Genomic DNA, 15,678 nt, shown 5'->3' with positions numbered 1-15,678 from the left:
TATGTAAACTTAATAGATCCATTTATGGACTTAAGCAAGCTTCTAGAAGTTGGAACATCCGTTTTGACTCTGCTATCAAATCGTTTGACTTCGAGCAGAATCTGGATGAACCCTGTGTCTACAGGAAGTTCAGTGGAGATAAGGTTACCTTCTTGGTTCTATATGTAGATGACATTCTACTCATTAGGAATGATGTAGGAATGTTAAGTACAGTGAAAGTATGGCTTTCACAGCAATTCTCCATGAAAGATCCTGGAGAAGCCTCCTATATACTGGGTTTTCGACTCTATAGAGATAGATCGAAGCGGATAATAGGATTATCCCAATCTGCTTACATTGATAAAATAGTCAAGAGATACAGCATGGAAAACTCCAAGAAAGGAAATGTTCCTTTCAGGCACGGAGTCACTCTCTCCAAGAAGATGTCTCCCAAGACTTCTAAGGAGATTGATGGCATGAAAGACGTTCCCTATGCCTCTGCCGTAGGGAGCATCATGTATGCCATGCTGTGCACTCGTCCTGACATTGCTCAGGCAGTGAGTGTAGTAAGCAGATTTCAGGCCAACCCAGGGCAGGAGCATTGGACTGCTGTGAAAAACATACTTAAGTACCTTCGAAGGACAAAAGAGTTTTGTCTGATGTTCGACAGTAGCTCACTACAGATCCAGAGGTTTACAGATGCCGATTTCCAATCAAACCCAAATGATAGAAAGTCTACATCTGGATATGTTTTCACGATAGGATCGTGTGCTGTTTGCTGGAAAAGCAGCAAATAGGGGTCCACTGCAGACTCCACGACCAAGGCCGAATACATTGCCGCAAGTGAGGCTGCCAAAGAAGCTGTGTGGATGAAGAAGTTTGTTCACGAGTTGGGAGTTGTTCCGTCCAGCACATCACCCATCCCATTGTTGTGTGACAACAATGAAGCCATTGCTCAGGCTAAGGAGCCACGAGCCCACTCGAAGTCGAAGCACATCGAGAGGAAGTACCACATACTGCGGGAGATTGTTGGTAGAGGGGACATCCTGATTCAAAAGGTAGCGTCAGCAAAAATTGTAGCAGACCCATTGACAAAGCCACTATCACAGAAAGTGTTTATGAAACAAGTGGAAAGCATGGGACTCCGGCTAGTACCTGATTGGACCTAAGTGCAAGTGGGAGTTGTTAGACAGTTTTGTATGCCCTTAGCTTCAATCAGAATGATGTACTTTATGAGTTTATTGTAAATGAATGAAGATACATATTTGATTCATGTTCCCTTGGTATGTTTCTGTGTAATACCCTTAAACTGGACACTTAATGAGACTCGTGTTAGTTTAGAATGTTCACAGCCAGTGGGTCGGTCTGGGGAGACCTATCCTGACAAGGCTGACACTGTGATGCCACCAAGTCAGAGGATTCCAAGCTGCGCCTGGCCGAGGTCACCGTATCCTTCCTTTTTGGTAAAGCACTTAGGTTATTCTTAGTGTTTGTTCATTATGGGCCGAGATTGTTGGCCGATGCTTGTAGTTAAGGTCCCTGTCATTCCTTGCCTTAGCGTGAAGGCAGAGGGGACATATGGCTCACAAGGAACCATGTGTCCCGACCACTATCCAGTCCGAGTGTGTGACCTCAAAAGAGGCAGTACGCATTGGCCGGTCGTGTGGCCGAGGGGTCCTGGCCACTTGGCGAAAATAAGGACTTGTACACTAAAACACTGAGCCAAGGGGGGAGGAACTTTGCATTCATTGTTCAGCTAATAGGGAGTACATTCACTGGTAATATATCTGGATGTTTTCCGAGTTTCATGTGTAAGGGATAGGTCTTCCATTCAGATGCTCAAGCAGAAACGTGTCGGGGCCGACAATTTGCTTGATTCTATAGGGACCTTCCTAGTTGGGGCCGAGCTTTCCTACACCGGGCTCGGGCACCATGACTTTTATGAGGACGATGTCTCCTTTGTAGTGCCTTTCTTTCACACTTGAGTTATAGTAGTGAGTGAGTATCTGCTGATAGGCTACTACTCTGATTCGCGCCTGTTCTCGGACTTCTTTCAATAGGTCTAGGTTAGTTCTGAGTTATTCGTTGTTCTTGGCTTCGTTGTACGCCTTGATTCAAAGCGTCGAATGGTCGATCTCTACCGGAATGACGGCCTCGGTGCCGTAAGTTAAGTTGAATGGGGCTTCTCTCATGGCTATCCGAGGTGTCATCCGATACGCCCACAGGACGCTGTTTAGTTTGTTTACCCAGAGGCTTGTGGCTCTGTTGAATCTGGTCTTCAGCCCTTCTGGGATAGTCTGGTTGGTAACCTCGGCTAGGCCGTTCGTTTGGGGATAGCCCACCGAGGTGTTTTATTTCTTGATGCCGAGGGAGGCATACCATTCTCAGAATCCCATTGTCCGTGACTAGCATTTGAGGGAGGCCGAATCGACAGATGATGTTTTTCCAGAAGAAATTTTGTACTATTCTGGCTGTGATGATAGCCAGGGGCTCAGCTTTGACCCATTTGGTGAAGTAGTTGATGGCGACAATGAGGTACTTTTTGTTTCCAGTGGCTTGAGGGAAGGGGCCGAGGAAATCCATGCCCCACTTGGCGACGGGCCAAGGGCTGCTGAGGGCCGAGAGGGTTGTGGCTGGCTGGTAGAAGATGTTGGAGTGTCTCTGGCATCAATCGCACTTCCGCACCAACTCGGCTGCATCCTTCTGAACTATCAACTAGAAATACCCTTGCCTTAGTACTTTTTGGGTCAAGGCTCTTCCTTCGAGGTGGTTACCGCAGATGCCTTCATGAATCTCTCGGAGCACATACTCACCCTCCTCTTGGCAGAGGCATCGGAGGTAAGGCAATGTAAAAGATCTTTGGTACAGCTTCCCTTTGAGCAAAGTGTAGTTGGCGGCCTTCCGTTGGATTCATCTAGCCTATTCTTATCGTCAGGTAGTTGTTCGGTCAGGAGGAAGGCAATGATAGGATCCATCTAGGGTGGCTTGGCCTGCACTGGGAGTATTTGGACTTCTTCGATGGTGGGGCGAGATCTCCTTTTTACGTAGACAGTGTGACCGAGGGATACATTGGAGGTTCTTGCCAATTTTGATAGGGCATCAACTCTCATGTTTTTGAATCATGGAACTTGTTATAGGGAGAGGAGTTGGAAGTGGTGGGCAAGCTCTCGCACCTTGGCTTGGTACATGGTCATGCTCTGCTCCCTGGCCTCGTACTCACCATTGACCTGGTTCACCACCAACTAGGAATCACCGAACACCTCAATGTGTTGGGAGCCGAGGTCTTTCGCAAGCTGTAGTCCAGTGAGGAGGGCTTCATACTCGGCTTTATTTTTGGAGGATGAAAAGTCAAACCTCAATGTGTACTCTACTTCGGTGTTGTTTAGGGTATGGAGGATGAGGCCGACTCCACTTCCCTTGGAGTTGGATGATCCATCAACAAATAGCTTCCAGGTGGGCCGAGCTCCCTCGACTGGATGAGGCCATTCTTTTTCATCTTCTTCAAGGGCTCGGCGGAGGGATTAGCTGAAGGTGCATTCTGTCACAAAATCGGCCAAGGCTTGTGCTTTGATTACAGGCCTCGATTGGTACTATAGGTTGAACTCAGATAGTTTGATGACCCACTTGATTAGTCGCCCCAAGGCATCTGGCTTGGATAGGACAGCCTTAAGAGTTTGGTTCATCAGGACCGTGATGGTGTGGGCATGCAAATATGGCTTGAGCTTCCTAGCTGAAACCACGAGGTGAAGGCTAGTTTTTCTACCTCAGGGTACCGGGTCTCGGCATCGCAATGGACCTTGTTGACATAGTAAATCGGTCTTTGCACTCCATCTTATCTGATCAACACCAAGCTGATGGCCTCATCTATGGTCAAGAGATACAAGTACAACACGTCTCCGGGGGGCGGTCGGGTAAGGAGGGGCGGCGAGGCGAGGTAAGACTTGAGTTCTTCAAATGCGCAATGGCAATCTTCTGTCCATTGAAAGTCTTTTAGCTTCTTGATGGTCCCCCCGAATGACTTTGACACCATGCCCGGTGGGGAATTTGAGGGCGAGGTGGTAGAAGGAGATGGCTGCCTTTAGTGCATGGAGGGTCGGCCTTCCAATAATTACATTGTAAGGGGAGCCGATCCTCATGACTAGGAACTCATTCATCCTCGTCACCTGTCAAGGTTCTGTCCCTACTGTGACTAGTAGGGTGATTCTTCCCTCCAGTTTGACCATGTTTATGGATAATCCGATGAGTGGCACGTTGGTGGGTTGGAGGCACTCGGGCTCCAACTTCATTCTTTCAAATGTGTCATAGAAGAGGATGTCGGCCGAGGAGCCTCTGTCCACAAATATCCTATTCACCATAAAATTTGTGACGATGATAGACACAACGAGTGCGTCGTCATGGGGTTCCGAGATCCCCTTCAAGTCCTCGTCTGTGAATGCGAGGGCTTCACTCTGCTTCGGCTTCTTGGGAGCCAACCCATGGATGTTCAACTACCTGGCATAGGCCTTACGAGCCAAGGCCGAGGCTCCACATGTGGTCGTGCCCCCGACGATGATATCTATCACATCGGCTACTACTATTGCTGTTATTGCGAGGATGAGGGTCTCGATTTCATTCTTCAACTCATAGCAATCCTAAGTGTCATGGCCGGTGTTGCAGTGATGCTTGCAGTACTTCTTTGGGTTTTCCCTCTTGGGTTCCTCTTCATCTTCTCTACCCACTTCACGTACTCCTCTTTCCCTACTTGCATGAGGATCTACTTACGGGTGGAGTTGAGTGGCTTGTACTTGCTGTAAGCCACGGTCGAGGCCGGTGGCGTCTTGTTGTCCTTGCTGTTGTTGTTGTTGTGGCCATCTCCATTTCTTCTCTTCTTCTTTGGACCTCCATGATGGTGCTAGGCCTCTCCTTCTTGGCGATCGCCAGCCAAGGCCTCCTTGGCAGTGATATACTTCTGAGTTTTCTCCAAAAATTCTTCCTTAGACTTCAAAGGTGTCATGGCTACTGATCACTTGAGGGCCGAACCCGACAAGAGACCATTGATGGCAGCGTTCCTGGAGACCATGGAATTGAGGTCCCAGACCTCGAGTTCCTCCCTCTTGAAGTGGTCAATATAGGACTATAGGCTCTAACCGCGCTTCTGTCGGAAAACCATGAGTGAGACGACACTCTTTTGGTATCGCTTCCTGTTGATGAAGTGGGTGAGGAAGAGGTTGGTGAACTGCTCCCATGAACCAATGGTCCGAGGGGGGAAGCCCAGACAACCATCAATAGGTTGCTCCCTTGAAGGTCGCTTGGAAAGTCTGGCATGCCAAGGCATCGGAGTATCCGTAGAGAAGCATGAGCACCTTGAAACATTATGGGTGGCTGTCTGGGTTTGTTGTCCCGTGGTACATCTCGAGTGCGGGGGGAGAGGTTCGGAGATGATGTCTATGGTGAAGGCATCCATTCTCCTGGATGGAGGGTTGTAGCTGGCCAAGGCTTCAGCTCGGCTCTCTCTAACTTGGCGAATCTCGTCCTTACGGTGCCGAGACATGTGTGTAGGTTGACAATTCTTTGGTCAAGGGGAGCCTAGGCCTCGTCCTGGTTCTCTCGAACACGGCATGGGTCGGCCCGGTTCCCTGATTACTCTAATGCGGGTGCGTGTTCGTTTCTTCGGGCCCGCCTGTCGTTCAGGGGGTCTTGGAGGTCCGAGATGCGAGAGGGAGAGGCATGGCATTGGTCTATGGCCCTCAAAGGGGGCTGTGGTGGCCCGATCGTCCACCTTCGTCCTGAGAATTTTCGCATTGGTAGTGGAGGTGGTGCTCTTGGTCTTGGCGATAGTCGCTGGATTGTGCAGATTCATCCCCTCTTCAGCTAAGGGGTCGGGAGGTCCTTGGTGGTTGGCTAGCACGTCAGTTATTGTTTGAATCTGAGGGGTCGGCCCTGTTGGATCCGACTAGGCTGATGGATAATGGGTCTGGAGAGGAGCACTCGCCATGGTGCCCCAAGCTTCCAAAGGGGCGGCTGCCCAGAGGGTGGCCTCCTATTGGGTGCCCCACCTCATCCAGCCCCTGTGCGAGGTTCTGAGTGTTCCTGGTGTTTCTTGCCATGTCAGCTGAAGCTTAGGAGTTAGTTATTTAAGTTTAAGAGAGTCCAAATTTAGTTGAGGGAAGTCTTAGCAACGTTCTTGAATTGAGGCGTGCTAAGGGCAACACTGTCAATTGTTGCCACCTAGAATGGGTTAAGGGCAATACTGTCCATTCGCTTTTGAGGCGAGGCATGGCTGAGTAGTCCGAGGCCTAGGATGGCCGAGGGGTGGTAGGCCTCGGGTAGGTACCTGAGGTAGAGACTCCAACGATCAAGTTAGTTCGGGTGCAACGCGAGGTGGACGAGGCCTGAGGTGGGAACACTCAGACGAGGCCACAGAGGAAACTGGAGAGTTCTTAGTGTTCTTAGGTCTAGATTCTAGATGTTTAATTGGAGGGGGATGCTCCCTATTTATACTTGAGGCCGCTTGGAGATAAATGGGTCCGGACGGTCAGGATGTGGTCCTTTCCTGTGGGGCGCGTCCATCCAAGGCCACCGTATGCGGTCGCACCATTGGTTTTGGTTTGCACGTCGACATCTGCTCTATACGCCCTCATTGGATTCGTCTTGAGCGTTGCTGCCTGCCACACATGTGTGTGCTACTGGTTAAGGCCATGTGCGCCTACATCGTCAACCATGATAACTTTGCTGGAGTTTTCCCCCAATGGCTCATTAGAACGTCACATCACATCTAGATTTGTTCATGGGCCGGGTAGCCCAACGGGTCGGGCTTGCGCGTAGATATTAGCCCGTGGGCTTGACCTTGGGTATAAAAGCACGAGCTTGACTATTTTACGGCTGGGCTTGGGATTTGCCACAAAAGCTCGAGCCCAACTGTTTTATGGGCTTGACCTCTCTTCAGTCTTTATCTTCTATCTTCTCTCCTCACTCTCACTCTCAAGAATCGGTGCGAACCCATATAGGCAGCCACCATTCTCAGTCTTAGAGGCAACACTCGAGCTCAAGCACTGGTCGTCTCTCTCTCCGATGGTGAGTCTTCTCTCTCTCTCTCTCTCTCTCTCTCTCTCTCTTTGTGTGTGTTCCATCTTCTCAATGTTCTCATTCTCACTAGTGAACACCAATGCCACCAATGAACTCAGGCGAACTCATTTTCACCTGTGAACACCGGCGCCCCTAGTGAATTCCAGCGAACTCATTCTCACTAGTGAACACCTGCGCCACCAGTGAACTCCGGCGAACTCAAGATGCAATCTTTAATAAAAGTGAAAAAAATCATTGTTTGGTCGGGCTTCGGGTTTTTTAAGAGGGTCGGGCTCGAGCCCAAGTTGTAGGCCCATTGGTTGAGCCGGGGTCGGGATCGGACCTGAAAAAATTCTATTAATAAGGAGTAAATGCTTGGCCCGAGCCCGACCCAGCCCAGCCCATGAACAGGTCTAATCACATCCATGTGAGCCACCCAACTTTTACTACAGTTAAAGAAATCAGCCTTTCTTGTTGATAGATTGTTGTCCATTCAGTAACTGGTTTTACTCGCCCAAATTTTCTTAAAAGTTAATACATTTTGGGTCATCGTTTTGCAAAGCAGAGTGCAACCATTTATCTCTTTGTTTGCTAAAAAATCGTTTCATGTTCTATTGACGGATTATTGTGGGAACTGGGTGACTAGGTCCTTGAAAAATTTATACACCCATCTCAACTATTGATAAGGGAAAAATAAGGATTTTAAAAGTTTAAATGGATAACATGATGGCATGCATATATAAACGGTTTCTTAACTTGTCTATTAATTAGGGTAATTTAAGTCCAGTGAGTTAATAGTAAGGTATTTTTAAGTCCATTTTATAGGACCTCGGGTCCTAACAAACTGTCAGAGCTGGCTCGTTTCGTTGGTGTATTAACTAATTTGTTCCAGCATTGATGCAGAATGGAATCCCGCAACCAGTACTTTGCCCAACAGCCAGCACAACAGTGTGAGACCCCAACCTAAAACTTTTAGATAGCAAACACCCAGATAACCTTTCCTAAGAACAACAAAGCACAGGCCGCTTAAGAAACGAGCATAAAAGTCTCTAAACACAAAAACAAAACTGATCAACAGAAGTGTCTTCCCCTCCCACCTCTCCCTCTTCCTCTGATAGTTTTTTCTTTTCGTGGATCAGCCTTTACAGAAGCATCCATGTAGAACTCGTCCAACCTTCTTAATTTTCTACTTCCAGGTAGGCCCCCAAATTTGAGGGCCTCCTCAGAATTCATCAAGTAAAAATCCATCTGTTCTTTGCTAACTCTTACCTCACTCTCATCTCTCAACCATTCTACCTCCAGCTCATATCTTTTAAAAGCTTCATTTGCGATCTTTTCTCCACCCCAAAAACAAAAACCACACAAATTAGCCATCTAGACCTATCTTCCAATCTGAGTATCTATAAAATTGGGCTTCCCTAGTCCTTTAGGAGGCTCCAAAGCTCTAATACCCGGGACTGCTCCTTTGCCACACTTCTCTTTCGAGGCTTCTACCAAAGCCTCCAATTCGTCCCTTTTCCCTCTTTAATCTGACTCTGGATCACCTGCCCACAAGAACTCTGCCCACGTCTACTCACAACACACTATCCTGGAATATCGCCTCCTATATAATACCAATTAGGAGGATGAGATGTTCTCCATGTGTAGCTGCGATGTTATGTGGGTAGACGTGAGTAGAGTTTGTGTGGGTAGGAGATCCAGACTCCTTTAATCTTCAGTATTTAGTCTTTACTCTTTCAATATTTTAGTTTTCAAGTTTTCTCTTTTAAATTTGTATTTTTCCGATTAATTCCTCTAATTTTGGCATTTATCATTTTGTTTCTTCATCTTTTGAAATTCCAGTTAGTTTCAGGGTTCACCTGAGTTGATCCGTTGGTCTGTTTTAGGGTTGGGGTATAGCCTTTTCTGACCCTATCCAAAATTGCCTTGACCCGACATGAACCTGATGCAGATAAGGGTGTCAATGGATCGGTTTTGGATTGAATCCCGTCCAGTCCAAAATCAATTTGGGTGGATTGGACAGACCAATAAGACATATAGGATTGGACCAATCTGGTCCAAAATATTTATTCGATTGGATTGGACCTGGTCCGTTCATAACAAATTTATATTGGATTGGGTTGGATTAAGCCAATATCTAGTCCATCGATATAAGATAAGAATATATGTGTCAATAGACCGGGTTTGGGTTGAACTTGAAACCAATTTAAATTAGAATGAATTTGAACAGATTGAACGGTCCAGACATTGAATTGGATCGGTCCAAATTGGTCCAAAACATTAATTGGATTGGACCTAATCCATTTATAATGGATTCACATTGGACTGGATCAGATTGGACATTTGGACCATATCCAGTCCAATTGACACTCCTCTGCAGACAACCCAATTGCTAGGTCTTTCGAAAGTTGTCGCGTCCATATTTTATTGGGGGCTTCAAAAGGATGCAGACAACCCAATTACTTTTCATTGATTATTTTTTATGTTAAATAAAGAAAGAATAACAGTGAATGCACTATAGATTTTGATACATTATTTTCTACGATAAAGGGTTAAAAACCACCACAATCCTATAATATATACAAAGAGAGAAAGAACTATAACAAAACCCGAGAAGACGATATAATTTAACTGTTAAATCGATTATTTATGCTATTATCTGAAAGCTAGCTGGAGTACTAAAACCCCATCAGGACAAGAAAACATAATGTAGCACTCCATTATTTTAGACCTTATTAGCATTGACAAGGTTGGGTTGATACAGAGATGAGCAAAAAGACATGAGAAAAGCAAAATTATCATGGAAATGGCAGAGCCTGAGGTGAAGGCGGAGGGCAAAGTCGTATACAATCATTTTTGTTGATCCAACATGTTCCACGGGGATCTGTTACGCAGCACTAGCATTTTTCGTTATTAGGGTTACATCGCATCGGAATACATGGCGGAATGTTTAGCTTTATACCACCCTCATTCATCTCCATGGGATCCATTCTCCAAATTTGCTCCTCTTTTTTGCCATCTTTTCTACCTGTTTCCGGTTCACCACACAACAGTAATGTAAGAATGTTGTTGAACATAAAGAACTCAACTAATAGAAAAAAAAAAAAAGAAATAGATGAAAGACCATATGCAAGAGCTTGGACTTACACTCATAAAGCGCAGAAAGACTTAGGAGAACAAAGAAAACGAAGAACATAACATTGAACTTGGGAGTTGCCATGGATGAATTTGCAGTGAAAAGTGTGATCTAGGATGTGCTTTTTATAACATTTGAACATCCTATGAGACAAGGCCAATTTAATTTAGTTGTAATCCACCAAATATCTCAAGAATTAAAATCTTGATTCTATGTGATCTTATAAATAATGAATTGGATTCTTTTCTTAGTGAAGCTCGTGAGTTTGCTTAATTGCATTGCTGCAAATACATGACAGTGAGGTGGGAAGCAAGATGCGATCCTCAATTCATGTAAGATAATTAAGATCAGAGGAAGGTGGTATGAATTTTACATCAATTTTTTGGATGCAAAATTTGCACTGCCTATGAGACAAAGCCTGTATTTGGTTGCAATGCAAATAAATTTGCACTGATGCAAAATTATGGTAGTGTAAATTCTGAAATATTTTTGTTTTAAATTTCAGTTTATCTTATTTGATTGCAGTATAAATGAAATAAATCAAAACCTGAAGTAGAATAAAGCAAAACCCATAACAAAATTAAACAAGAATTTGCATATTTTTCATTTGCATTCCCGTGCATATGTTTTAGTTGGATCATAATGCTATGCTTTGGTGAAAAAATCAAAAGAACCAAATTGTCGGTTTATCAACCAGTTGAAGGGCAGGGCTGTCCACCCTCCTCATCCTCTTTGAATCTGTTATTCAGAACACGTTGTGAATATTGTCATTCTTTGACTTCGCAGTTAAGTCAGTTGTCAATATGCAACTGAATTAACTTGGTTGAATCAATGCTTATCTTTAGCTCAGCCCTCTTAAACCAGTCCTTAGTATCCACAAATATTGCATTTTTTTCCTGATTGAAAATAAACATTATAAGTTAAAGAATTCACATGAAGGGTCTTAACTCGGGATGAAATGAACTTGATGGCTGCGATAAAAGCTGTGTAACCGCCAATAATGATGTTTCACGAGTAGGAATGGCAACAGGGCGGGGCAGGGACGGGGAGCCTCTCTCCGTTCCCGTCCCCATGAAAATCTCCATTCCTGTCTCTGAAGCAACAACAACCATAACAGCAACAACCTCAGCAGCAACAACAATAGCAGCTTGGAGCGCCTCTAGATTCTAAATCTCGACTTGATAATTTAGCTCACAGCAGCGGTCAATGGCGTCTGCCACCCCGACTTCTGCTGGAAAGTAGAGTTGAACCCTCCATCTTCTATGGAGGAGTTCCTCCACTAGGCCAACAAGTTCACAAAGGCGAAGGAGGATTGGGATCCTAGTTAGATCTGATTGGGAAGAGGAAGTGAGCAGAAGAAGAAGCAACAAGCAGGAAGCAGTGACACGAGTAAGTTGGTGAAGAGAAGCTAGTCACCTTACAATAGGTGACGTAGGTCACCAAGAAAAGCAGGTCTCCCCACTAGAGTTCCAGATCAGGCCAGCAATCAAGAACTCGTTTAGTTCAGAAACGTAGTTCCAGATCCCACCTTGCAAAACAGCTATCTCATTCTTATTTTCGAAAGTGCTCATTAACAGCACACCAGTGAATGGCCAGCAAGAATCGTTATATACTTGAGCAGGGTTAACAGCTGATTCCTCTGCTTCAGCTAAATCTGCCAACTCTGAAGTAAACTGCAGCTAAATCCAGTGTCGTGCTTACAATAAATGGATTACTCTTGAGTTCATCATTTTGAGTAAACTGCAGTTTACCCATTATCTTAAGCAGGGTTACTTATAAGTTCTCAGAGCACATTATGTTAACCCAAATTAGTGAAAAAAAAAGGAGAGGAAGGGGGGGAGGAAGCATGTATGAACCAGAAATATCTAGCATTGATATAATTATATTACCACCATTGTAAACCACTGAACCAAACCTAAGTAAATCTCTTTTCCTAATTATTTCTTTCTTTGGTTCTTTTTTTTTTTCTCTAGACCACAAGAAGCCAGACCAATCCATAAGAAGCAAACCAGGCTGACATTGGAAAACCATTTGAAGATTTTATATGGGTAGCTAGCAATCATATAATTAAAACAATGGACAAAACTTTCTGATTGCTTTTCAAATTCCTCATAAACAGCCAAATAAATAAAATGATTGAATTGAATCGAACCAGAAAAATCAAATTTCAAAGCTTCATACATTTGCCAAACTTATAACTTGGTCCTTAGACCATGTACAAAAAACAATAGAAGAAAAGGAAAAACTACTAATCATGTGGCCTTGGATGCATCAGGATATCAAAGTCACTGATAGTCCATTCTACAACTTGATCAGGGTTCATGAAAACCTCTGTACCAACGCCAATAGAGTCCCAAGACCTATCTATAGGCACAGTCCCTGGATCCTGACAGAAAGGTAATGTGAATGCCAATTGTCCAGCCTTTAGCTTCCACTTCCTTGAATCACCGATCCATCCATCTCCTTGCTTCTTTGGGAACCCATATGATTCCCAAACCGGATGAGGTAGTATCTTAATAATCTCCTGTGGCATTGGATTGCTGTAAGGGTCGCATAGTTGGTATAGCTCTTGAAGGTGTTCAGCATTGCTAGGTGCACAGTAACTATGGTAAGCCTCATATGGAAAGTTTGCTGTGTCATTACGATATATGGGAGAGGAACCACCACGAGTAATGTGATACGGAGGACATGCTTTTAAGTTGGTAGGGCTACACAGTGCAGTTGTGTTTGGACTGAGGATCATTCTGAAGTATCGATTTACATCAATTCTACTATTGCCTTCGCATCTAAGACCATCGTTCCGCCAACAGCTTCTCATCTCTAGCAAGTTGAATTGGCTATTTGCACCTCCTCCCTTGAGCACATTAAGTGTGAAAATCACTTCAAAGTCTGGTGAAATTGTAAGCTGCAATATCAGAACAAACCAAAAGAAGTTAAAACTCTTAACTAACTAAAAAATATCATTGCAAATTATATGATCAAATAATCAATATGATCAGAAATCAGAAATTAATTATAGAAAAAATATAAAGAAAGAAGCCAGCACATTGACACTTACATCCTTAGTCATTCCTCTGGTACCATAGCCAAATTTTCCACCAGCACTATCAGATTTCAGGGTGAGCTTTAGTGATGGGTATTTGTCTGATGTCCTCAAAAAGTGATGAAAAGCCCAACTCTTGTCCTCTCCAAGCTTCTTTTCCCATGATACAGAGTTGTAGGAAATGTTACGTGTTACTCCTTTACCAAAATCAACATCCAAGTCATAGGTGCCAAAGAAACTCCCTCTAAGAAAATTCTCCTTTCCAACAGTTTGCAAGCTGGTATAGTTATGGAACATAAGTGGCTGATTCATACACCCCTTTCCAAAACATGAGAATCCATCTTCTGAATGTTCAAAGGGACCGACCTTCCTGCCTTTACTGGGGCACAATCCAGCATGTGTGTCTAGGTTACCATTTCTAAGAGTAATCATCCAAAACTGATAATAGTCAGAAATAAACCTCAGGTCGTTCCCATGTACCTCACACTTGGAACCAAGATACAGTTCCTTCTGAACAGCATACAAATCTGGGTCATTAAGATGAGACAAATCTTGTCCCCTGAATGAACTAGGAAAAGGCTTTCCAACACTTAATCTGTTATCGGCTTCTGTGACTCTATGCCGAACAGAGAATGTCTTAGGATGGACATCAAAGCAATCAGCTGCAGCCGGGCTCCCCATCTTAGGAGCTTCAGATCCAACCTTGTTACAGTAGTTCCATGAGTCTATGGCCAATCTAAGGTTGGAATTTCTCATACCAGGATCTCCCACAACGGAATATTCAGGTCCAGGCCACTTGTAATCATCTAATTGACCGAAGGAAACAGTGAAGGAAAAGATGGAAAGGAAGGAAAGAATAGATAACACCATAGCCATTTTGTTTGTTGCAGACTCACGCACTGCAGATAAACAGAAGAGAAGAGAAATCAGTGTAATGGAACAGAAAATGAATAAAGAGAAAGAGAAACAAAGGAAGGGAGAAGAGACTTACCGTAATGATTTCTCGGTGTTGAATCGGACGAAGTGTAGTGTTGATGATGCTGTATGTATGCGAATGAGAGTGAGAGTGAGAGGCAGATTCTATTTACTATTTATAAAACAAGAATCCTACTTGGAGTAATAACGTGTGCTGGAATGGAACTCTGTTAACCAACTTAATTAACCGAGTAACAGATACAGAGATTGTGATTGAAACGACAAGAATAGGAAATAAGACAGCCGGCCAACCGAAAAGGAAGGCTAAAATGTTGGAGTTGGAGTAGGTTTAATTATTAGTAGAAACGGCTGCTCGAATGGAATTCTTAACCGACTTAACTAACAGAGTAACAGATACAGAGATTATTAGTAGAAGCGGTAACAATAAGAAATAAGAAAACCGGTGAACCGACAAAAGCTGATTCAGTATTCGTCTGTTTGGAGAGTACATTTGACAATCACAACAACTAACGGCTGCCTTTTTATGGCGGTTACTAACGCTCCACACCGACCAAAGCTGATAGCTCTTTTTGAAGATCGGGTCGGGTCGGGTCGGGTCTGGATCTAAGTGGAACCAGAATCGTCCCGGTTAATATTCTGGACAGTTATAGTGAAGACTAGGGGTGTAAACGGATCGAATTCGAATTGGATCAGGTAATATCCGAATTTGACTCCGATTAGAAAATCCAATATCTGAATTCGATCCGATTTGCGACGGATATTGAAAATTAATATCCAAATTCAAATCCAATTAAATATTCAAATATTCTATTCGATTTGAATTTGATTAATTGATTATTTTAGATAATTAATAAATATTTTATTGATATAAAATATATAAATATATAAATTATTTATATAACTTAATTATTATATATAAATTATGTAAAATATTTTATATATTATATATAAGAATTAAATAATCAGTCGAATTCGGATATTTATCGAATCGAATCAGGCAATATCCGAATTTAAATCCGATTAACTATTCGATAAGAATATGATATCTGAATTCGATCGATTAGATATTCGAATTATCCAAATTCGATTCGATTATGTCGAATATCAAATTCAAAATCAGATTTCCGAATACCGTTGACACCTCTACTAAAGATTATATATGCTTTTATTTAATAACAACTTAAAATTTTAAATTTTGATATTATAACCTTAACAAAACTGATAGAAAAATATTTCATTAATTATACATATGTTAATAAATTAAATATCTTTTAGATATTATTTATCAAATTTATCATTTCAAACATAAAACATGATAGAAATTATAAAAAAAATTAAGAAAATGTTATATATTCAAATTTCAATCAAATAATCAGTTTCGGGTCTGAATTGGTTCAGGACAGGCAAGTGCCAGAACCGACCCAATTATTAACTGGGACAAAACCATAACCATGGAACCAGACCCCATTATAATCGGTTCGATCTGTTCAGGTACATCGGATAGACATGACCCCTTGACAGTCCTATCTAAAGAGAGCTA

The 15,678-nt window shown here is 43.3% G+C and overlaps 1 protein-coding gene across 1 annotated transcript; it reads right to left on the bottom strand.

Moving 5' to 3' along the window:
* Positions 1-12,273: 12,273 nt before the first annotated feature.
* LOC148804366 (uncharacterized) lies at positions 12,274-14,247 on the bottom strand. The gene is made up of 3 exons (XM_088886860.1): positions 14,194-14,247; positions 13,218-14,101; positions 12,274-13,064 (listed from the first exon to the last, which is right to left on the bottom strand). Exons 2-3 carry the CDS (start codon positions 14,076-14,078, stop codon positions 12,408-12,410), a joined length of 1,518 nt encoding a protein of 505 aa, XP_088742986.1. The 5' UTR covers positions 14,079-14,101; positions 14,194-14,247; the 3' UTR covers positions 12,274-12,407.
* Positions 14,248-15,678: the final 1,431 nt, after the last annotated feature.

This window comes from Nelumbo nucifera, chromosome 1 (assembly GCF_055504915.1).
Source record: "Nelumbo nucifera cultivar China Antique chromosome 1, China Antique-T2T, whole genome shotgun sequence".
Lineage (NCBI taxonomy): Eukaryota > Viridiplantae > Streptophyta > Magnoliopsida > Proteales > Nelumbonaceae > Nelumbo > Nelumbo nucifera.
The sequence above is the reverse complement of the archived record's forward strand: the minus strand, read 5'-3'. Positions and strand labels throughout refer to the sequence as shown.